At 36.7% G+C, this 23,848-nt stretch overlaps 1 protein-coding gene across 2 annotated transcripts; it reads right to left on the minus strand.

Annotated features, from left to right (window-relative positions):
* Positions 1-153: 153 nt before the first annotated feature.
* LOC131230719 (uncharacterized) lies at positions 154-14,714 on the minus strand. Of its 2 annotated transcripts, XM_058226656.1 has the most exons (9): positions 14,593-14,714; positions 11,223-11,347; positions 9,651-9,712; positions 8,201-8,313; positions 8,015-8,117; positions 6,246-6,473; positions 5,581-5,799; positions 4,144-4,404; positions 154-750 (listed from the first exon to the last, which is right to left on the minus strand). In XM_058226656.1, the coding sequence occupies exons 2-9, from the start codon at positions 11,326-11,328 to the stop codon at positions 448-450; spliced, it is 1,395 nt and encodes a 464-aa protein (XP_058082639.1). In that variant the 5' UTR covers positions 11,329-11,347; positions 14,593-14,714; the 3' UTR covers positions 154-447. The 2 variants fall into 2 exon arrangements, with proteins under 2 accessions (XP_058082639.1, XP_058082640.1); XM_058226657.1 differs by lacking the exons at positions 8,015-8,117; positions 8,201-8,313.
* Positions 14,715-23,848: the final 9,134 nt, after the last annotated feature.

Here is a 23,848-nt window from a genome sequence, read left to right on the forward strand (position 1 = left end):
ATCAGCTATTCTTTTTTCCTGCCCAGAAGCCCAGCAGCAGACGAAGGACAACTGATCATTTGCGATTTTCAGGCTATGGCCCATCCATGGTTTCGTCCACTCTATATGAATTACGTTCAGATCAGGAAAAAAAATATATACAGTGACATAACATTCGCTGCAAATCTTCCTCAAATCGATTCCTCGATAACAAAAAAACCAAACCGTCCATCCTCTTGACATGTCAAAAATAGAACACCATGGATGAAAGTCCGCCCAAACATGTTATAAGAACTAAAACCTCATAGAAACAAAATGGAAGCAACAAGAATTAAAAGCAATCTCCAGTGTTTTCTTCTCCATCTCACAAAGACTGTCCCTAACAGCTGCCTTCCCTCCCACATTTTCCGTCTCTCCCTCTCTCTCAAACACACCTTAGTATTTTACCTTTTGTGTGTATGCAATCACTTAGATGGGACTTGGTGGGACGTCAAGAGTAGACCCCGCTTGAATCTGGCCCCACCCAATGAGGCGCCAGTGCTTCTCAACCCGCCGGCTGAGAGCCACCTTCTCCCCTCTGCTGGTGCACACGGGAGAGGTGAGCTGCAGCTTGGCAAGGTCATTCTTCACAGCAACCACTCGGGCCCCTGTTGACATGGACCCTATGTTCAACATCAGAATCTCACCCTTGGTTAGCTTCGAGACTTTCCCCTGCTTCTCTGTACCCTTTATCCTGACCCCAAGAAGCCGTCGGAGTAGGAAGAAGTTAACCTGAAAAAGAAAATATGGCAATAAGTTCCGTGTTCAATGATATGCAGCAGGCAAAACATCAAGGCAAACAATATGATTTTTCGCAGATTGTGGCATGTTTTCGCAACAATTTAACACGAGTTGTGTCCCAGATTCTGGCACAGCCATCTCTTCACCATCATCAGGAAGAATTACATATAACAATCTGGTCAATTCCATCTACTAGGCCATAGCATGGATGGATTAAACTTTCAAAGAATCAAACCAATTAGACAATACTATTCATCCTTCTTCTTCCTTTTAATTTAACCACCACTGAATATTTGATCACTAACTGTTTTTGTTTTTTATTGCCACTTTTATGGCCACCAATCAGATGGATCAAATATTCATCCTTCTTCTTTTTAATTTAACCACCACTGAATATTTGATCACTAACTGTTTTTGTTTTTTATTGCCACTTTTATGGCCACCAATCAGATGGATAGTTGTGTCTAGTATATGTATGATTTTTTGTACAAAAGCCATCCATTCTAAGGCCCAGTGCATAATGGGTCTATCATATCATCTCCCCTACAAAGCAGAGTTGACTTGGTGGGAAAGGGACATCAAATATGGGAGCTCCATCCTAATTATCCAAATGCCCTTCTTTCTTTTTTCTTTAAAACCCTTCTCATGCCCTTTCATAATGCATGGTAAAAAAAAAAAAAAACTAATTGCATAGGAACTTCTCGCCCCCAAAAAAATGCAAATAGAGTTTGTGTTGGGTGTAGACAAGTATGTCATCAGTCTGGTTAATAAGGATATCATGCAGAGGGTGCAAGTATGCAGCTCACCTCGAGCTCAACAAAAACATCGGGAAGTGATCCAACCTCCCCGAGGACCTGACCCACCAGCCTATCAGCACGTGTCAATGTGGGATCCATGGTGGAGGTACATAAATTTGTTAAAATATCAAGTTCTATACGAGCTCTACCCTTGAGTAATAAATCTCACATTGAGTGGCTGGGCTTACTAAAATTCATGGTTACTTTCGCATTCTCAGTTCAAATATTTTTATTTATTTATTTTATTTTTGTGGCCCACCATCAAAAGTTGGTTCGGCAATTTAGACAGTCTGATTATCATACCAACATTTCATGGTGGACGGTTGAGGAGTCACCACCATATTAAAAATGGCAGTAAACTATCATGATATTATTATTTAATAAAGAGGCAGATTGTGGAAATAAATCCATACAACAAACCAAGTAAATGTGTATCCCAAAGTAATAATTAAAAATGCAGGTATATGATGAATGTATACACTACAGAGCCGGAGGGGTCATGACCACTTGCACAAATCCAAAGCCGTTGGTTGATTTCTAGAATACATGCAGCCACTCCAATGCCCCACCATTCAATTTTTTTCATGGAAAATGGGAAAGCTACTCGCGCGAGTAGGATTTGAATCCTACTCGTGGGTCATGTGCCACACAAGACACGTGTGTGATATCTATTCCATTCATCTGAGAGGTCATGTTTTCTATGTTCCTATTGCTTGAAAATTTAGCAGTTAAACTAAATAGGTGGACCATACTTGTAAGTTGAATAAGGAACGTTGTTAGCTTTCATTCATTCATGGTGCCTAAGAAAATGGATAGACCGTGCTCTTTTATTTATTTATTTATTTATTATATTTATCTGGGCACGTTGAAGATGTGGATTGCATGGTAGATTTCTCAGACTTACAGTTGTGTGCTATGTTCTGCATATGGAGACGAGTAAGATTGTAGTCATACTCGCCTATCCTGCACTAGCAAGGTCCCATTATAATAAGAAGATCTCCAGTTCAACTGGTTGGAAACATTACGGTCCATCAAGTAAATAACTTCTAACCTTAAATTTACAAGTAAAAATCTAACCCATTTAATAGGTTTATTATACTATTAGGATCACTTACAAGAAAACACTTACATTCACTCATTAAATGGATAATACTATTTATCAACAGTTATAAGTTATTTCCTATTTTTGGTGGATATCCTGACTAGTATATAGGATTGATTTTTCATATAAATGTTCTCCATGTTGTTTTAAACGAATTGAAAGGGTTGGATTTTGAATGAACTTAATATGTCATAAATCTATTGCTAGGTGGACCGAACTTGTGGTCCAGCTTGATGGACTTGAAACATTCTCCATTAAAGTAGTTTCTTATGGTATATCTCCTGACTTTTCATGAGGAGTTATTTGATACTCTGGTGGAGTACGACGATTGACATGCACACACTCTGAAATTGCAAGTGAGGCATATGATAACACAAATATAAATCAAAATATAAATTTATTTTGCAAATTTATTTTTATATAGAATTTATAAATCAAAATATAAATTTAGATAATTGGTTTATTTTATTCGGTAAATTTATTTTATTATATATATATAAATATATATATATAATTATTATTTCAACATTAAATATCAAGAATATATATATAATAAAAATAAAAATAAAATATAAATTCATGAATAGGTAGGATTTCCTACATAAAAATCAATTGATAATAATATTCCAAAAAAAATAAACATAATAATTAACTGAAAATATTAAATCTCAAGAGAAGATCACCTACCTTAAAGTTTGACGATCCGCCTCCGCTCTAATCTCCCTCTCTCTTGATCTACAGAGCTTTCTCTTTCCCCCTCTCTCTTGATCTATCCGGTTTACTCTCCCTTTATGATACGATTGAAACTTTGTTTATATCTTTCCTTTCTTTTTAATGGATATGAGGAAAGAGGCGGAAGAGTGGGAGATGTGGGCAGTTTCATTTCGTGGGAGGGTTTGGCGGCCATTACCGTACAAAACGGAAGGAAAGTGGAGAAAGTGGTTTGGCCGTGCGGAAGATATAACTTTCATTTTTATTTCCTTTTAATTTTGTTTAAGATATAGTAGGTCCCACTAACAATAATCTAAATCCACTCCGTCCATTATCCCGGCTTGGCCAAGAGAATATAAGGCAAAAAAAATGAGGTTAATCTGAAACTCAGGTGGGCCACACGCAAATGGACGGCGGGGTTAGTTCCCACAAAAAATAAATAAATAAAATTGGGTTGTTACACGCTATCTTTTTATGGCCCAGTGCATAATGAGTCTATCATATCATCTCCCCTACAAAGCAGATTTGACTTGGCGGGAAAGGGACATCGAATATGGGAGCTCCATCCTAATTATCCAAATGCCCTTCCTTCTTTCTTTTTCTTTAAAACCCTTCTCATGCCCTTTCATAATGCATGGTAAAAAAAAAACTAATTGCAGAGGAACTTCTCGCCCCCAAAAAAATGCAAATAGAGTTTGTGGTGGGTGTAGGCAAGTATGTCATCGGTCTGGTTAAATAAGGATATCATGCAGAGGGTGCAAGTATGCAGCTTACCTCGAGCTCAACAAAAACATCGGGAAGTGATCCAACCTCCCCGAGGACCTGACCCACCAGCCTATCAGCACGTGTCAATGTGGGGTCCATGGTGGTGCCAACACCAATGAGTCCCCCTGGAACAGCAAACTGCAGCTCGTTCTGCTCAGCAAAGAGCGAAACTATCCTTGAAAATATTGGGGTGCATTTGATGTTACCAGTCTCGTCCTTTACAACAATGCCAGGACGGACTTCAATGAATTGATTCACCTTCAAAACACCCTGCATAAGCATCATTGTCAGATGGGAAACAAATAAACGGAAAGACAAATCTGTGTGACACAAAAAGATGTGTTTATTAGTTTATATAATGAATTAACTGAAATTCTTTACATGGATGTTGACATAACACATGAAGACTGTAAGCTACAAATTTGCATCTGTATACACAATCAAGGTATTTAATATTAGTGATGGTGGCAGTAATGGCCAGCCTTATGGCCATTACGATATGGGCCATTATGGTCTAAAATGTTTTCAAAGGAAAAAAACATATCAGACCATTATGGGCCCATATCGGATCATTACGGACCAATTTTTTTTTTCAGAATGGCTGTTACAGCCCTGTATCACATAACAGCTCCCACCGTTACCATTACGTAAACCACAACCATTTTTTAATACCATGTATATAGTATGATTGCAGCTTTGCTCCCAATAATGTAATCCTGAGCTTTGCTATGCCAACATGCATGTACAAGTCAGCTAATGCGCACGCCACCACATGCCAACATGGCAGACATGCAATATCCAAGCCATCCATCAGAAGGATATCAGTAAGTAGATTCCCTATCCCAAGAGTAAGGTAGTCCACCAGTCATGCGGGTCACAATTAACTGGAAAAAAAAAAAAAAGCCGATGTTTTCTAAACCATCAACTTATTTGTAATGTCATATCTCACCTACTGAATGGACCACCTATCTTTGGGCAGTAACATCTACACAGTGAGGTCCACCTGATCGATGGCTTGGATACTTCACCAGAATGCCATGCTGGGATAAGTGGTGGTGTGTGCATTAGCTGACCTGCAAGCGGGTGGGCTTAGCTAAGCTCTCTAATCCAAATCTGCCGTCTTTCCAAGAAGAAAGCATCTTTCCATAGGGAGCAGAGCATGGCTGCAGGATACCCAGATTCCATGCTACTAGTAGAGGGTACAGACAGGGCATGAGTGCACCTATTACATTAGACAATAGGTAAGTGCACCATCCTGATTGAGAGCAGACCCTTTTTCTTTCTACTTCCAATAAAAAATAGTACTCGTACTATTTTACTACCAAAAGCAGAAAGAAAAGGATCCTGCTCACTATATTTAATATCCAGGACATGGATTGTTAGGGATTCACAGAAATCCAACCTGATCTGAACAAGTTCCAAATGATCTCAAAGAAAGGAACGTACCCTGAGGATGCTCCCGCCAGCAACACCACCCTTTATTTCATCGACCTCAGACCCAGGTTTATTCACATCAAATGACCGGATTACAATCATATTCGGTGGTGACACAAAGTTCCTCTCAGGAATGGGTATTTTGTTAACAAGATACTCGCAGACAACATCAATATTGTATTTCAACTGAGCAGAAATTGGTACCACTGGTGCGCCATCAGCAATGGTGCCCTGCACATATAGCAGAAGACAATTGAGGACAAGGAAATTCAGCTTTGAAACTTCCAGAAATGAGAAAATACACAATTTTCAACGGGGAGTTAGATCAGCCAAATAAACTGCACATGGGACCTGACATTTGGTGATCCAAATTGTTCATAGGGTGAGCCACATGATGAATAGGATAAGCCTAAAATCTCCACTAGGTCCCATTACAAGTACATCATTGGTTGTAATTGCCCATTTCCACCTAGGAATTAGGATCATCTAAAAGTGAGCTATTAGGGCATGACCTATCCCATGATGGGGTCCCCCAGATCAACAGCTTAGATTTCAAAGGAGTGGGCTCCACCCATACCATGGTCAGATAGAACAAAAAACAAAAGCTATTTCTTTTGTATGTATCATATAATGCCTCTCTAGAATCATCCTGCATGAGACAGTCTGAGACAACTGACCTGAATAAATTTTTGGATGGCTTCATGCTGGTTTATGGCAACACTTTCTTGAATAAGATCAATTTTATTTTGTAAGATAATCATGTGTTGAAGCCGCATGATTTCAACAGCAGCAAGATGCTCAGAAGTTTGGGGTTGTGGGCAACTTTCATTGCTAGCTATCAATAGCAATGCTCCATCCATAATAGCTGCTCCATTGAGCATTGTAGCCATAAGAATATCATGACCCTGTTGAGAAGGGAAAAGAAAACTATCAGAATGAATTAAAAGAAGCACCCCAATGCCCAGTCTAGAGCATCAGTTCAAATGAAATCACATGTACTGGATTAATGGGCAGAAAGAGATGACAAACTAATACTTCTAACATTAGAGAGAGAGAAGGACAAGTAAATGCTCTGTGCTAAATTTAAAAATAAAAATAAAAAATCACATTGTTAAAGTACGAATTTTCAGGCCCTAATGCAATAGGACATGAGTACTTTCCTGATGCATCCATTCCATACAAACAGAACCCATGGTTTGGTGATCTACAGTATTGATCTGATGTGGCCTTACATGGATGGCACTGCGCCAATAATATTCAAGAAGAAGTCCTAGCTATCCAAATCTTTGGCCCATTTCTTTAACCATTGCTGTATTTCTCTCTTAACCATCTATTTATATTGAATGTTTGTTACGGATAATCTCGAAATTTTATGGGCTATCTGCCACAGACAATGGGGCACATCAGATCTGCATCGCTGAACCATGGGCCTCACTTGCATCCATGGGACATCATAACAATTTCTTTTTCTTTTCTTTCCTTAGTTTTTTTTTAGAAGGGTTATGGCTATGGGACATCAGAACATGATAGTTGAGAGATAAAAATTCCTCTGCTTAAGTAATGAGCAGCTAGCCTTTCAGATAACAATGGATCACAGGAATACAATCATCATCCTCATGACCACGATTATCTTAGCCTTTGTCCAAGCAATTTGGGGTTCTCTTTTAAACAGGGATTTAAGACTCCGCAACTCGGGCTGATTGTCCAGACTTGAGTCGAGTCATGACTCGCCTGAGTCGGGGGTGAATCGGCCTGGCTCAGCCCAGCCAGGGGTGACTCGTCTGAGTGATTCGTGGGGTGATGGATCAGGTCCGACAGAGTCTGAGTCAACTCAGATGAGTTGCATCCGAATTGCCGAAGACGTCTATTCTGTCAATCCATGTTTTTAAACAGTTACATTAGAAAAACTTCAACAATCAGCTGCCCACCAGACATCAATAACCAGGTTCTTGGAACCAGCCATGGCAACCCACATACCAATACAGTCCTACATAGTATTGGCACCCAGCCCGGCTATTTCATGCACCCCCAAAATAGTAAGTCATGCTTGAGTAGTTCTCAGCAAGGAACAATGAAGGGTCAATGAAGGGTAGTTATCAGGTAAAGCTGGTACGCATGAAGAACCACCAAGCATGCAAGCCATGCTACAGTAGTTCTCAGCAAGGAACAATGGGAAGCCTGCCAATATATGTTTAATAAACACCATTCACATGCCCAATGCTTCACTTTAGCCTAACTATTGTATGTTATCTGGAAAGGAAAATTTGCAAACAGTTAAGGCCTCTAGCATGCGCAGCCTCCAACTCACTTCACTGAATTAAGCAAGATAGTGGTAAATAGCAATGGTATTTCATTTGCAGAACCATAACAGCTCCAATTCAAGTCATTTCACACTAGAAAGTCTAGTTGTCATTGACAAAGGGAAAGGCCGAGAGTTTCATCTCACCGGACAGTCCACAAAGGAAACATGCCTCAAGAGTTTCATCCTTGCACTCTCAAATCCTGGAACATCACAGAGGGGGCTATCTTCTTTGCTACTTCCATAGGCCCTGCAAACAAGGTTTGGCATTAGGTCATGGAGTGTAGGAGAAAAGAATAAAAAAAGTACATCATTTCATGTAGATCACCTAACTTGTAACACATGGGCCGAGGGCATCGTTCATCTTCACATTTGTATATTTTGGCATTAGCATATCCCAGCTTGATAGTAATATTACGCTCAAGCTCACTCTTAAAACGAACAGTCTACAAACAGGAAAACAAAGTCAGGGTAGCTTTTCCAGATTACCATATCTGAACTTTTTAGTGTAGGAACAACGGTATTTTGAGGAGGTCCTAAGTTAATCATGCTATCTACACACACTTTTTTAAGATAACCATGTATTCTCTGCAGTTAAGACAAGATTGCCAGGTAATACTACTATATAACTCAGTTATTTGAATGCCACTTGTTCATGACAGAACTCAAGATAGATTGTGTTGTCGCATTGACTTTTTGTTGGTGACAGAAAACTTCAGAACAACAAACCTCAAAATAGTGTATATGACATTAAAGAAATGAGCAAGTGCCCTCAGAGCAACATAAGTTGTACTGCTCCTACATCAGCAAACATGGAATCAATTGATCAACCTTGACTGTCGATTAGGTCAAGCACGCATTTACAGTCTACAATGCAAAAGCACACTGAAAAGATGATGCAGTACATTCATAAGTTGGCATTCTTTTTTTGAGCCAACCATGTTACAACCATGGATGGGGTGGTCATTATTCTTATGAAAAATATTCTTGTGAACCATAACCAATCCATGATGAGCCCCAACAAGAAGATGGCCCAAATTATTACTTGGGCCTATTTTTTCCACGAAAAATCTTGAACATCCATGTTATAGGCCACTGTTTGGTCGCATGGTAACCCATGAAATGTATGTTGGACCTAATGGACAGTCCAGGTCTATTGATTGGACTATCCAAGTATTCCAATACAACTAGGAGCACTGGATCACTACTAATTAATAATGATCAGAGAGCACTGGATCATTTCTTATGACATTGTGCTAGTATTTCATGTTTTAACACTGCTACAAAGATGAAAAGGGTTTATAAAAATGAACAAAGAAGATGGCATACCTTTCATTCTTCTTTTTTTTAATGGCACATTTATTTCTAATTACATAAGTAGTTTCAATCTAAATTATTGAATGGGTAGGTAAGATGCCTAGGATATGCCTCCTAGCCATGAAAGAGATTCATTACACTGGCACATGCAAAACGAGGCAGTCCATCTTCTATCCTTTCTCTGCCCCCTATTTCTAAATATATTCGACATATGTTACATCCACTCAACCAGTCACAAACAGCTTACAGAAAACATTGGCCATGATAATCTCATCTCTCCTTTGTAATTCTTTGAAATGACCTAATTCTAAATTTCATCCAATAAAACTAATAGGAAAACCCAACAAGGATACAGAGAGGTTACTAAAATGCAGCTGTTTAAAACTAGGAACAAGATCGAACAAACCAACACAACCAATGATAAATTTGCAGGGGGTAAAGAGAGGTTAGATAAATGAGCAATTACCTGAACACCAGATATTGCTTTTACAACAGTTGACTTCCCATGTGCCACATGACCTATGGTACCTGGAGCAAATTATTATTCACAAATGGATCAAATCTCAACCCCGGTAATATTTTACTACAATAATCAACTGATTGAGTCCTCAAAGAGCACATTGAGTCAACTCAACTAGAGCAAGACATGGTTTGAATTAAATTAGTAACTAAATTTGTTTAAACCAACATGCATACTTAACACTTCGGATTAAGTTATTTTTTTTTTCTGAAAGATAAAGGAATTATCATTGAAGAGGCGCACCAAGATGGCACCCAAAAGCTTACAACCCAATCAAGCAAAAAGCAAGATACAATCTTCCAAAGATGCACTACAAGAAGACCACTCGACTACAAAATATTTCACCCCACGGATGACAAAACAAACACCATTCCAATATTGTTGAAGCATCTCCCATTCCTCCCCACACCGACCAAAAGGCAGCTAACATAGCCACCCGCCATTCTGCCCGAGTTTGCTTACAAAGACAAAGCCCATGGCCTGCCTCTAAGAAACATTCCACCAAGGCGGGCATGGACCACTGCACCTTGAAAAAAAAGAGAACAAAATCCCAAATCCCCTGAGTATAGGGGCAATGAATGAACAGATGATCAAATGTCTCTGCATTACCCATACACAAAACGCAAATGTTCAGGATCACCATTCCTCTTTTGCAAAGGTTGTCAATGGTCTAGACCCTATTCCTCCCCACTAGCTACGCAAAAGTTGCCACTTTTAAAGGAGCCCAACATAGCCATCAAGGCTTGGCCAATGAACGACTAGAAGCACTACATCTTATAAAAAGATGTAATCGAGAAATGACCCGAACTTTTTTTTCGCCAAACCAAACTATTGACCTCCCCAGAGGATGGGCTAACCAAATGGATTCTTTGAATGAGTAAAACAAGATCTTCTATTCCTTCATCCGATAAATTCCAGCGACACAAGGGCGACCACACCTCCGAGGATCCACTAGCCAACCAACAATTCACAACCAATATGTCCTCATCCATAACTAGCCGGGTTACGCTCGGAAAGTTATTCATCAAGCCGGACTCTTGTCGCCCAAACATCCTTTCCAAAATCTAGTATGCTCTCCGTTCCCTACCGAGAAGCCCATCCCTTTCATGAATTTTGCTTTCACGATGAAGGCACCATTCCACAACCCAAATGCACTCCATCTTCAATTCCATCCTTTCACTAGCTTGTCTCATCTTTCCTCTCCACAAAAACATCCTTATCCATCTAAGTGAGCTTGAAAATTTTCGTCAATGAAGAAAATGCAACTCCAAAAGAACGTGTACTACAAAACCATGCACAAACTCCTTAAATGAGTTAGCCATAACTTTTGTCATACTTAGAAAGGTCAAGGGAACGGACCAACCATCTAAGAGTATGGTCAACCATGCTTTGACCCACCCTTTTCTCCTCATTTCCAATGCATAATACAAATTGCCCAAAAAAGTAATGCTAACAAAAATATATTTACTGTTGTCATAAATCAAATGAGCAGACAAAATATAAAAAAAGGAACCTCACCAATGTTAATTGTAGCTTGACGAGAAATTACTTCAGGAGAGAGTGGGTGTAACTTTGTCACATCAAGCTTACTTAGGTCCTGCTCCATTAACCCTTTTTTAGACATTTTGATTGTACTCAAGATCCTAGAAAAAGTAAACAAGTTTTTAGTATAAAATACAAGCAAAGAATCAAATTGAAAGACCAAGAACTACATGCCATGACATAGAAATACACCATATATGCTTTGTGAAGAGAAAGAAAAAAATACACAAACACTATGTGCTCCGAAGAGAAAATGGACCAAATTTGCCACCATTTAAGGCTTAAACAAAGCAAATCCTGAATTTGTATCTGAAATGGGCAAAAAATATCACAATCTAAAATGCATAGCCATAACCAACACTACCAATTACACAAAATCATAATCACAAATGTGTTATAAACTGTCCGCCAATGCGTACAACCCCATCGAGAATGGTTTTAGAATGTGAGTGCATCTAACTACAACTTTGACTCAACAACTATAGCTGCAATTGTTTATTGCATTTCCACAAAGGAAGACATGGGTGTGAGTATCCTTCATACATCTCAAGGAACCATCACATAAAATCATAAGAAATCTTAACAAGTATGTCTCCTAATAGCATCACATATCCCCAACTCTATCCATCTATATGAAATTAGAAACGAATTTGCTGATCAATGACACTCCAGTATTCAAGGTCATAAGAAAAATGCTCCAACTTGTAATGAATTCAAATGATAAACCTTTGACAGGCATCCTTGACAAGGCCATAATAGGGCTACAACTTGATCCAAGATCAACTCGAACCGGACTGACCCAACCTGAGTTTGCATTGGAAAACACCAACCTGGTTTGAAAACAGTTTAGTTTCAGGTTGAGCAAATTTGGTCAGCTCAGGTCGAGTTGGGAATAGTCATGTGTATTTGGGTCAAATCAGGTTGAGAGAAGTATATAGGAATTCGGGTTGGTTTCAAGTTGGGCACATTTGGTTGGAATTTGGATCAAATCAGGTTGGGTCCTCTACAGGTCAGGTCAGGCTTGGCTTGAGAAACCCACTGAGTTGCACCACTAGAGCATTATAAGCATACGGAGTGTGAAGTTCTTTATCGCAAGCTAGAGGCAAGGTTGACCTAGAAGTCGATACCCTCATAGAACAAAACGAAAAATACAAAAGCTTTAATTATCAAGCGTTTCAAAGTTGTAAATAATATACTAAAACTAAAGCATCTATTAAAGAACCCAAGTTACCAAAAAAATTCCACTAAAGTGCATAAGTTTCTAAATAGGTTAGGCATCCCTAAGACAATAATGCAATTGTTGAGATTTTAAACAAAATTGTTATCATTATGATCTAGGCCTTATTCCAACTAATCAGGGTCGACTAAAACAACCAACAATGAATAACATGTTATTTTAACCAATGTTTTAATACCTGGACCGAGCCAGGCGGTTGGACCATTTTGGACGAGTATTGGGCACCAATAGGTCCAAGTCACTCTAAAACCAGTATATTTACAATGCATCCATCAAAGCTCAAAGCCATGACTACTACCAAGAAGGCATAGACATTGAGACAAGCGGTTGGACCAGTTTGGACGAGAACTGGCCACCAATAGGTCCAAGTCACCCTAAAACAAGTATAGTTGCAACTAAATCCATCAAAGCTCGAGCCCTTGACTACCACCGAGAAGGGATAGACATTGACGACTATGCTAACAGCAGGCTAGGTGTTAATTATTTTTGTTACTATTTATTTAAATAAGGCATATTTCTGGACCAAAACAGGCCAAGAAGATCTGAGTAGTTGAACTAGCAATTCTACTGAACCACCAGAAAAAAAAAAAAAAAACAGATCAAGGTCCAGCTCAGGTTTTTTTTTTTTTTTGAAAGATACCAATTGCATTGAAACAAAGGAAATACAAAAGAGGGCCAGAGGGCTGCCTAGGCCCCTTAGAAATTAAAATCAAAACATTTAAAATATTTCGACTGACTCGCCCATTCGACAATGCGCTGCTTAGCCTTAGAAGAGATAGCATGGGGAAGGGAGGAAGAATCCCGGAAGCATCGATTGTTCCTCTCTTCTCATATAGACCACCAAACAGCAAGAATAGCCATCCGCCACAATCTGGTTCTACCCTTATCGATCCGGACACCATGCCAGGCCTGCAGAAGACTGTCAACCGTATCCGGGAAACACCAGCTGATGTTGAAACAGGTGCAAAATTCAGACCATATGGGGAGAAAAAACGGGCAGTGGATCAGGAGATGATTCACAGTTTCCTCATTTCTCATGCAACACGCACAGACATTAGTCAAGATCATCCCCCTGTTCCTCAAGTTATCCGTCGTCAGAATCTTTTTGTTTCCTGCCAACCAGCCAAAAGCACTGATTTTTGGGGGGACCGTATATTTCCAAATGAAGTTAAGAATGGGCAGCTGAATTATGGAAGACTTTTCCATTTCCTTATAGAAAGACTTTACCGAGAATGCCTTTGATTTGTCTAGGTCCCATAGAAGGGCGTCTTCAGCAGGGGGGTATGGCACTGCTTTATAAATCAAGGCTAGAAGATCAGCATACTCAGGTCCAGCTCAGGTTTTAAAACATAGATGTTACCCAAACCAGTTTTCACGACTCAAGATTCCCTTCTCAGTGTGAAGAAAATAAAATTAAAAAAAAAAAAAAAAAAATTTAAAAAAGAAGAAAAGATCATAAGACGGCTATTCTGTTTCCAGGACAAGCTCAGTCGCCAGACTCTAGGTTACATCCAGCCAGAATCAAACAAAATATCAGCAAGTCACAATTGCTGCAATAATAATAAAAAACCAAATACGTGAGATACGAAGAAAGGCAGCGTGAATCAACAAGACCCATAATATCTATTGGGGTCTGTTTGGATGCTCAACTGAACTGAATCGTGATTCGCTCAATTCACCAAACAGGAAATGCCCAGAGTGGGGTGAGACCAAACCCCTACTTGCAATTCCGGATTTTGAGTTGAACTCATAAGCAACACTGGCCCGGCTTTGGCCATTTAATCTTTTTTTATTGAACTGAAATTAATTGCACTTCGATTCGATCGAACATCCAAACACGCAATAAAATAAGCAGCTACGCTTCATCAGCTGCTACAATAACACTCGCACTTGATCTACGAGCTGGAAGATGCAATTCAATCCAACGCATCGTTCTTAAGTCATGTACTTGAGAATTCTAACTAGGGTTTTGAAAGAAATCAAGGATCTAGCTCTAAAACGATGAAAGAAGCATGTACTGCTAAGATTCGCATCCTCAGAAGGAGGAAGTAAGGGAAGGATAAAAAACACGTGGCATCATCAGAGAAGGAGATGAAGAAATGGACGTACCGGATTCTAGGGCAACGGGAGAGGGATTTTGCTGAGCTTTTCGAACCTGTGAGAGAGCTGTGACGATGTTGTTGCCCTCACAAATTGCCTGAAGGGGACCTTTATAGTGGCGGCACCCGCCTCGCACGTGCCAAGCATGAACTCGATCGAGCACGAACTTTGGCGCACGCTTCTCACGTGGGCACGTATTTCGCGCGTGCGAGGTTGAAGCTGCTCATATCAGTCCCCGGCCGTCCAGAACATTCTCTTGGGTATCATGCTCATTCGATTGCTTTCTATCCTCTACACGAACTGCACGCGTGTGTGACCATCTGGGCCGTTCATCAGGTGGCCTACCTGCGCAGGCAAAATAAAAATGCATTGCACTTCCTAGAAGGCCATACGCATCCCACGTGAGATCCAACCCATCTATTATGACCCAAGTTCCCCGTATTAAAATATTTCTATAAGATATATATTTTGATTGGCAATTCTCATGTTTAGATAAATGTAATAAAATTATAATAATGATATTTTTATATTATCTTAATGTGAAATAAGAAATAATATTTACCAATGTACGTGTCATAAGAATGCAATATAAAATAAAATTGTAATAATTATAAATTATTTTATCTATTTTTCATTAATTTCATTTGATTATTAAATTATATGTTTAAATAAATGTTATAAATTTGTAATAATGACACTTTTCTAATATATTACTAATATAATTTGCAATCTAAATGAGTCCAAAATTTCACTATAGACAATTAAATCGTGTGTTTTTATTATAGTATTAAAAGGTTATGTAAAGTCATAATCCGTGATATTTTATTTTAGTAGAGGAATTGTTTTCATCAATGTATTTTTCATTTCCAGATAAGGATAGAGTTTAGTGAAAATTTTAATGCAATGTTCAAACATTACACTTAAAATGAGTTCTCAAATTCTAAGTGATGGATCCATAACTCAAGGATTTTTAAAAATCCAAAACAGTGAAAATTCATGATGTTACATATAATGACTGTGACCTGTTAGTTAAAGTTGAGTTTTGAATATTAGTACAACACGCTATTCACTCTATCTACTAAGGCTTTTAAAACCTTCGAGAAATTACGTGGTCCATGTATCATGTGAGAGATGTCATGAATTATGTTGAATAATTGCCCCCGCAATATAGTAATGAGTTATACAACTTTAGGAAATGCATTATAGATTGTGTTGCATAATAATTTATAAGGCTCAACGCTAACATTACATAATGAGTTGTTGTTTCTCCCTTCATTCATGAACTTAATATTATATAATAATTTATTTTTATTTTTAAATTTAATGGTCATTTGACTAATATATAATGAAAAATGATTGAATTAAACATATTCACCTTAAACAAAGTCGAAGAATGAAAATAAATGAAATATTCTTAATTCACAAAATGAAACAAATAACGTTATAAATTTAAATAGTTGAACAAGTATATGATGCCATCAATACTGTAATCGAAAAAAAAAACTCAACTCCAATAATAGCTAGTGGTTATTGCTATGGCCAGTAATAGGAGGCACCATCAATTAAATAATATTTTGTTGAGCTACACTAGCAGTTTGCGAAGTGCGGCGCTCTAGTCACGTCTCCAGTTTAATGAAAACGATAAACATAACGTGCCTCAAGTCACTAGTAATGCACATCATTATATTGCATCAAAATAACCAACGTATGAGATATCACTAGGATTGACATGTAATTATTCAAAATACATTAGTGTATGTTCATTGTTTTAAAAATGCTAAGCATTACATCTGTATATTGAGATCACAAAAATTATCATTTATTAAGAGACCACTTAACTTGGGAGTACTTTAGTCATTAAACCATCTAAATATTGTTTTTTCTGCCAAATGACTTCATCGATGTTTACAACTTTATCGAAAATTAAATTCTCCAAATAAATTATGCAAAATTTTTACTTCTAAAAAGATCGAATCCCAACTTTTAACATTATGTTATGTTTGATCATTTTACATTATCTAGGTCTCAAGTATCAAATACAATACTATTTTTAGATGTATATTTCAATACGGACTTATCATTCAATTTTTATGTCGATTAAATATGTATTTTTTATATATCATACTTAATTAATATTCTACTTTTTCAAATCCCAAAATAGAGTCATTGCGTGATAGTAAAGATGAAACTAGCTTTGTATTTCTGGCAGATGTTATCTTCGGTATAAAGTAATGTGTCATGTTAATAAATCAATAAGCATTATTCATAATGTAAGCACCTTTATATTGTAAATGTCTTGGAAAAGACAAAATCTCTAAATAATTTCTATAAAATTTCTTTAGATGTGAAAATTTTATTCACGAATGATAAAGTCAAAAGCTTGCTTTTAATATATACTTTTTAGCTAAAATTTTCAATTTAAGTGCTTCGTAATTTAAATCCATAAGAAAACAATGAAGCCTAATGTAAAATGGCTTAATGAGAAAATGTATCCAAGCTGTCAATGAGAGTATTTAAATTCACCAATTTATTTTTCTTACTTTCTTATTTAATATTATTTATTTATTATTATTTTTTTAATGTTCATAAAAAGTAATGTTATTAATTTTCATAAAGGTCTATGTTATCCTTATAACCTTATGCGCATCACAATAGGTGTTTACCCACTAAAAATGAATTCCTAAGCTTTAATATTGAGTCGAGACTATCATGGTGGTTGACAACAAAGAGACTTTCAATCAAATAACAGCTTACCGAGATACCAACAACATACATAGTGTAGCACTCTAATTATGGCTCAAATGTAAAGGTGAGAATCGAATCAAGTCGGATCGGATTGGGTTCGGTCCGATTTTTCAAAAACCTAACCCGAACTCGATCCAATCCGGGACCGAATTCAGCAAGGCTGACTTAATCCAATCTAAATCCTTGTTGGCCTGACCCGAACCGAGTCCGACTTGGTTTGAAAAATCGAATCGAGTCGGATTGAGTTGAGTCTGTCTAGTCGATTCGGACTGGGCTGAATCAAGATAGAGAGAAAGAGGGAGAGAAAGGGGGAGAAAAAGAATGAGACGTGAGAAACCAGGAGAGAGAATGCGAGAAAGGAGGAGAGAAAGAATGAGAGGAGGGAGATCGGAAGAAAAAGGAGGAGAGATGGGTGGGTACGGTGCCTCATTCGGGTAGAGAAAGAGGGGTTGGGGTTCGTTCAATTCGGGACGGGTAGAGAAATGAGTAGTAAAAAGTAAAAAAAATATATGTAAAAAACTTATATATAGGACCAGACTGGATCGGATCAGTCTAGATTGACCATGATTCGAACTCGATCCGATGTACAATCGGATCTGAGTGGTCCTACTCGATCGGCACCGATCCAGGCCTTCAGTTCAGTTTGGATCAGCTCGGGTTCTGCCCAGCTCTACTCAAATGTAGTAAATAAGATATCCTTTTTTACCCCGTATCATTGGTAACATTTATCACTACGTTATAAACCTAATAGCTAAAGCACATCAAAATTCTTACATTCATGTCACTGGAAGCTATATCTATTTTGACGTGGATGAGAACTTAGAATCATACATTTTTATATGAGCGAGAACTTAGAGTTATCCATTTCATTAAAAACTATATTCATTTTTTCCGTTCATTAGAAAGCCACAATCGAAGTGAGGACAACTTAAAATTTTATTTATTGGAAATGAACGAGAATAACTCATTTTATAACTTTAAGGGGTTGATTGATTTTCTAATTACATTTGAAATTTAACATCAATAGGTAATAATTATTTACCTTTGTATTTCCAGCTGCATTTCAAAAGGTTACATTAACGGCCCCTCGCGTACAGCTAGAGGTGGGCATCGAGCCGAGCCAAGTCGAGGTGAGCCAAGCTTGGCTTGGCTTGTCCATGATGTACTCGAGTTCGAGCTTGGCCTCGAGCTCAACATCGAAAGCTCAAGTAGACCACACCATAGGAAATAGTTTTTTACAGTTGACATCTTTTAGGACCACTGTTTCATGAAGTATGGTTCACTCAATCTTTGGATCTCCCCCATTTTTGGGATCATGCCTTAAAATGTAATATTAAAATGGATAGACGGTGTAGATAATACACATACATCTTTTTGGGGCCCACAAATTAAATTTAGCACGGATAAGGATTTTTATAGACCGATTTTTGAGACAATTATTTACCGATTTTCATGTCCGTCAAACAAATGAAAGTAGTCATTATTATCTATTTACGTGTATTTATCACAATAAATTGAAAATTAAATAGCCCCTAAATGAATACCTCTAAAAAGTGTAAAAACGCAATTTAAAAAATATTATAATTGTTGGGTTAAAACCCAACTACTGTGACCATTGGAGTTGTTAGTTGTTGGGCCCAAGAAGATAGTTTTTTCAAAAGCAAAGAAGGGGATATACACATACATACACACCCCACCACATTACGCCCATGCCTACGTCCAACCACGACTCGACGCGGCATACACTCACACATAAGTATGTGTTACGTGCCACAACTGCGACTCGATGTGCACAAGTTACTTACTAAGGCTCTGTTTGGACAATGATATTAAGCGGTGTTAAATGTGATTGTATCACTAATCCCACTTTAAAATTCGGGATGACATATTTGGAAGGAGTATCAGATGTGATTAAAATTAGCTTTGCATGCTTTGTAAAATGTGCCTTGTAGTAGAAAGGGTTACAAGAAATATCTTTCAAAATTCGAAGTAGCTTTCTAAATCCATCTAAAATTCAAAACATATTAAGTCTGTAGCCCACACGTAGAGCTGGGCAACGGTCCGGGACGGACCGGATTTAGCCTAACCCGGTCAGATCCGAAATTCTAACAGGTGGACCCGAAATCGATCCGATCCGAGACCGAGTCCAGGGCATGACCCCAAAAATTAAGCATATCTAAAGCTCAAATGGATCACACCATAAAAGGCAATGAGGACTGAACGCATGTCATTCAAAACTCATTGGGGCCACATAAGTTTTAGATTAATATGATATTGTGTTTTCCCTTCATTCAGTTCTGTGTGACCTCATGAACATGTTAGATGGCAAATAAACATCACGGTGGGCCCTAAGAAGGTTTTAATAGTGGATGTAATTATCCCCACAATTTTTTGGTGTGGTCCACGCAAGCTTTGGATCTATTTCATTTTTGGGCCCATGCCACAAAATGATCTTTAAAAAATAATAAATTGCATGAATATAACCCATGCATCACGTTGGGATCAAAAAAACTTATTGATGTTAATAAACTAGGAAGGTTAGATCGATGGCCTGAGATATTTTTATATTATGTTAATGTCAGGTCATAGAATTTTTATTATTATTAATGTACGTGTTAAACAATGCAATACAAAATAAAATTGTAATAATTATAAATTCTTTTATCTATTTTTTTATTACCTTTACATTTGACTACCAAACTATGTGCTTAAGTAAATATTATAAATTCATAATGATAACACTTTTACAATATATTATTAATGTAATTTGCAATCCAAACAAGTCCAAAAATTTATTATTGACAATTAAATAATGTTTTGATTATAGTGTTAAAAGGTTATGTGGGGTCATACATCGTGATATTTTATTTTAGCTGAGAAATTGTTTTCAACAGAGTATTTTTATTTCAAGATAACGATAGAGTTTAGTGAAAATTTAATATAACATTCAAACATTCCACCCAATAAGAGTTTGCAAAATCCAAGTGATAGGTACATAACTTATCATCATCGTTTAAAAAATAATGAAATAAAGCACGTGCTAATATAGTGATTGTGACTTATTAGCCAAAATTGAGTTTTGAATCTCATTACGACATATTATTCACCCTATCTACCGAGGCTTTTAGAATCCTTGACGATTATGTGGTCCATGTGTTGTGTGAGAGACGTTAGGAATTATGTAGAATATTTGCCCCGCAATATATTAATAAGTTATGCAACTTTGGGAAGTGTATTATAAATTGAGCTGCATAATGGTTTATAAGGCTCAACACTAGCATTACATAATGAGTTGTTGTTTCTCCCTTTATTCATAAACATAACATTAGATGGTAAATTATTTTTATTTTAAAATTTAATGGTCATTTGACTAATATATAATGGAAAATGATTGGATTAGATAGATTCACTTTCAACAACGTCAGATAATGAAAATAGATAAAACATTCTTCATTCATGAAATGAAACGAATAGCATAATAAATTTAAGTAGTTAAACAAGTATATGATGCCACTAATACTGAAGAAAACTTAACTCCAGTAATAGCCAGTGGTTATTGCCATGGCCGATGATAGGATGCACTATCAATTAAATAATATCTTTTAGGGCTACACCAGCGGTTTGCAAAGTGCAACGCTTTAGTTATGGCTCTAGTTTAATAAAAACAATAGACATAACTTGCCTCGCATCACTAGTAATGCACATCATTATATTACGTCAAAATAACATATGTATGAGATAGCACTAAGATTAATATGATTAACATGTAATTATTCAAAATACACTAGTGTATATTCATTGTCTTAAAAATGCTAAGCATTGTATCTATATATTGAGATTATATATATATGATCATTTGCTAAGAGACCATACATATATATATATATATGATCATTTGCTAAGAGACCACATAACCTAAGAGTACTTAAGTGATGAAACCATCTAAATATATTTTTTTTTCCGCTAAATGACTTCATCGATGTTTACAATTTTATCTAAAGTTAAATTTTTTAAATAAATTATGCAAAGTTCTTATTTATAAAATGAACGAACCCTAACTTTTTATATTATGCGATGTTTGATAATTTGCATTATTTAGGTCTTGAGTATCAAATACAATAATCTTTTTAGGCGTATAGCACAGTATGGACCTACCATTTAAATTATATGTCATTTAAATATGTATTTTTTGATATATCATACTTAATTAATCTTCTACTTTCTCAAATTCCAAAATGGAGTCATTACATTATAATAAAGTTGCAACTAGAATATGACACTATATATGAAACCCCGATCACAAACTTTTTTTTATAGAAACTCTGTATTTCTAGCAGATGTTAGATCTGGTGTTAAGCAATGTGTCATCTTAATAAACCAACAAGTACTATTCATACACTAAGAATCTTTATATCGTAAATGCCTTATAAAAGATAGTCTCTAAATTTTTTAGAATCTCTCTACATGTGAAAATTTTATTTACGAATAATAAAGGCTAAGGCTTGCTTTTATTTTTATTTTTTTAGTCAAAATTTTTTATTTAAGTGCTTTGTAGTTTAGATCCATAGGAAAACAGTGAAGCTTAATGTGAAAAGGCTTGGCGAGTAAATGTATCTAAGCCGCCAATGAGAGAGTATTTAATTTCACCAATTTATTTTTCTTACTTTTTTTTTTGTTTAATTTTATTATTTTACTTTTATTTATTATTTTTCTTTTAAATGTTCGTAAAAAGTAACGTTATTAATTTTTATAATAGTCTAAGCTATCCTTGTAACTTTATGTGCATCACAATAGGTGTTTACCCACTATAAGTGAATTCCTGACTTTCACAATAAGTTGAGATTACCATGATGGTCGACGACAAAGAGACCTTCGATAAAATAATAGCTTATCGAGATAAAATAACATACATGGTGTAGCACTCTAAATATGGATCAAATGTAGTAAATATGATATCTTTTTTTATCCTGCATCATCGACAACATTCATCACTGTATGATAGACCTAGCCACGTAAGCACATCAATTTTCTTCCACTAATGTCGTTAGTAGATATATCCATTTTGACGTGGACGATAACTTGGAATCATCCATTTTTTATGTGGACGAAAACTTAGAGTTATCCATTTCACGAAAAACTATGTTCATTTATTCCATCCATTGGAAAGCTATAATTAATGTGAGAATAACTTAAATATTTGTTTGTTGGAAATGAATGAAAATAACTCATTTCATATACTTTAAATGAATACCCCTTAAGAGTGTAAAAACACAATTTAAAAATAATTATAATTGTTGGATTAAAACCCAACTACAGCGACCATTGGAGTTGTTAGTCGTTGGGTTCGAGAAGACAGTTTTTCAAAAGTAAAGGAAAGGATACACACATATATGCACACCACACCACATTATGTTTATGCCTGCGTCTAAACATGGCTCCGTGCGGCGCACACTCACACATAAGTATGTGTCACGTGCCGCAACTACGACTCAACGTGCATGAGTTACTCACTAAGGCCTTGTTTGGACAATGATATTAAGCCATGTTGGATGTGATTGTATTACTAATCTCACTTTAAAATTCGGGATGATATGTTTGGAAGGAGTGTGAGATGTGATTAAAATTAGCTTTGCATGCTTTGAAATTTTAGTCTTGTATTAGAAAGGGTCATGAGAAATGCCTCTAAAAATTCGACGCGGCTTTCCAAATCCATATGAAATTCAAAACATATCAAGTTAGGTTCTCCCACGGAACTCTATGAATCCAGGGAATAGGTGTAGGATCCACATTTGCAAGCTTTGTGGGTCCCACCATGATGTATGGGATATATTTAGACTATTCATATATATTTCCGAGATCAAATTAGGGAATGACCCTAAAATTTAAGCAGATCCAAAGCTCAAATGGACCACACCATGGAAAGCAATGGGGATTGAACGCATACTATTAAAAAGTTATTGGGGCCACATAAGTTTTAGATTAATATGATATTTGTGTTTTCCCTTTATCCGGTTCCGTGTGACCTCATGAACATATTGGATGGCAAATAAACATCACGGTGGGTCCTAAAAAGGTTTCAATTGCATATGTAACTATCCCCACTGTTTTTTGGTGTGGTCCATGCAAGCTCTATATTTGTTTCATTTTTGGGCCCATGCCACAAAATGATCTTAAAAAAATGATAGATGGCGCAGATATAACCCATACATCACGGTGGGGTCCAAAAAACTTATTGATGTCAACACATTGGGAAGGTTAAGTTAGTGGCTTGTGGTACTCTCTTTAAACGTCTATGTATGAATGATGGATTTTTGCTCCATCCACATTCAATCCAAATGCAATTTAAAAGTAAATCCTATAATTTTTTATTTTTATTTTTAATTTTTTTAATTATGTTTCAAACATAACATTAGAAAACATGTGATAAACCCAAATTTACAATTCCATCCACTTTAATACCATCTAATACACCTGACAAAAGATGCCCCAATTGCCTGGACATAACACAATTTTGATAGGC

The sequence above is a fragment of the Magnolia sinica genome, chromosome 17, assembly GCF_029962835.1.
Source record: "Magnolia sinica isolate HGM2019 chromosome 17, MsV1, whole genome shotgun sequence".
NCBI lineage: Eukaryota > Viridiplantae > Streptophyta > Magnoliopsida > Magnoliales > Magnoliaceae > Magnolia > Magnolia sinica.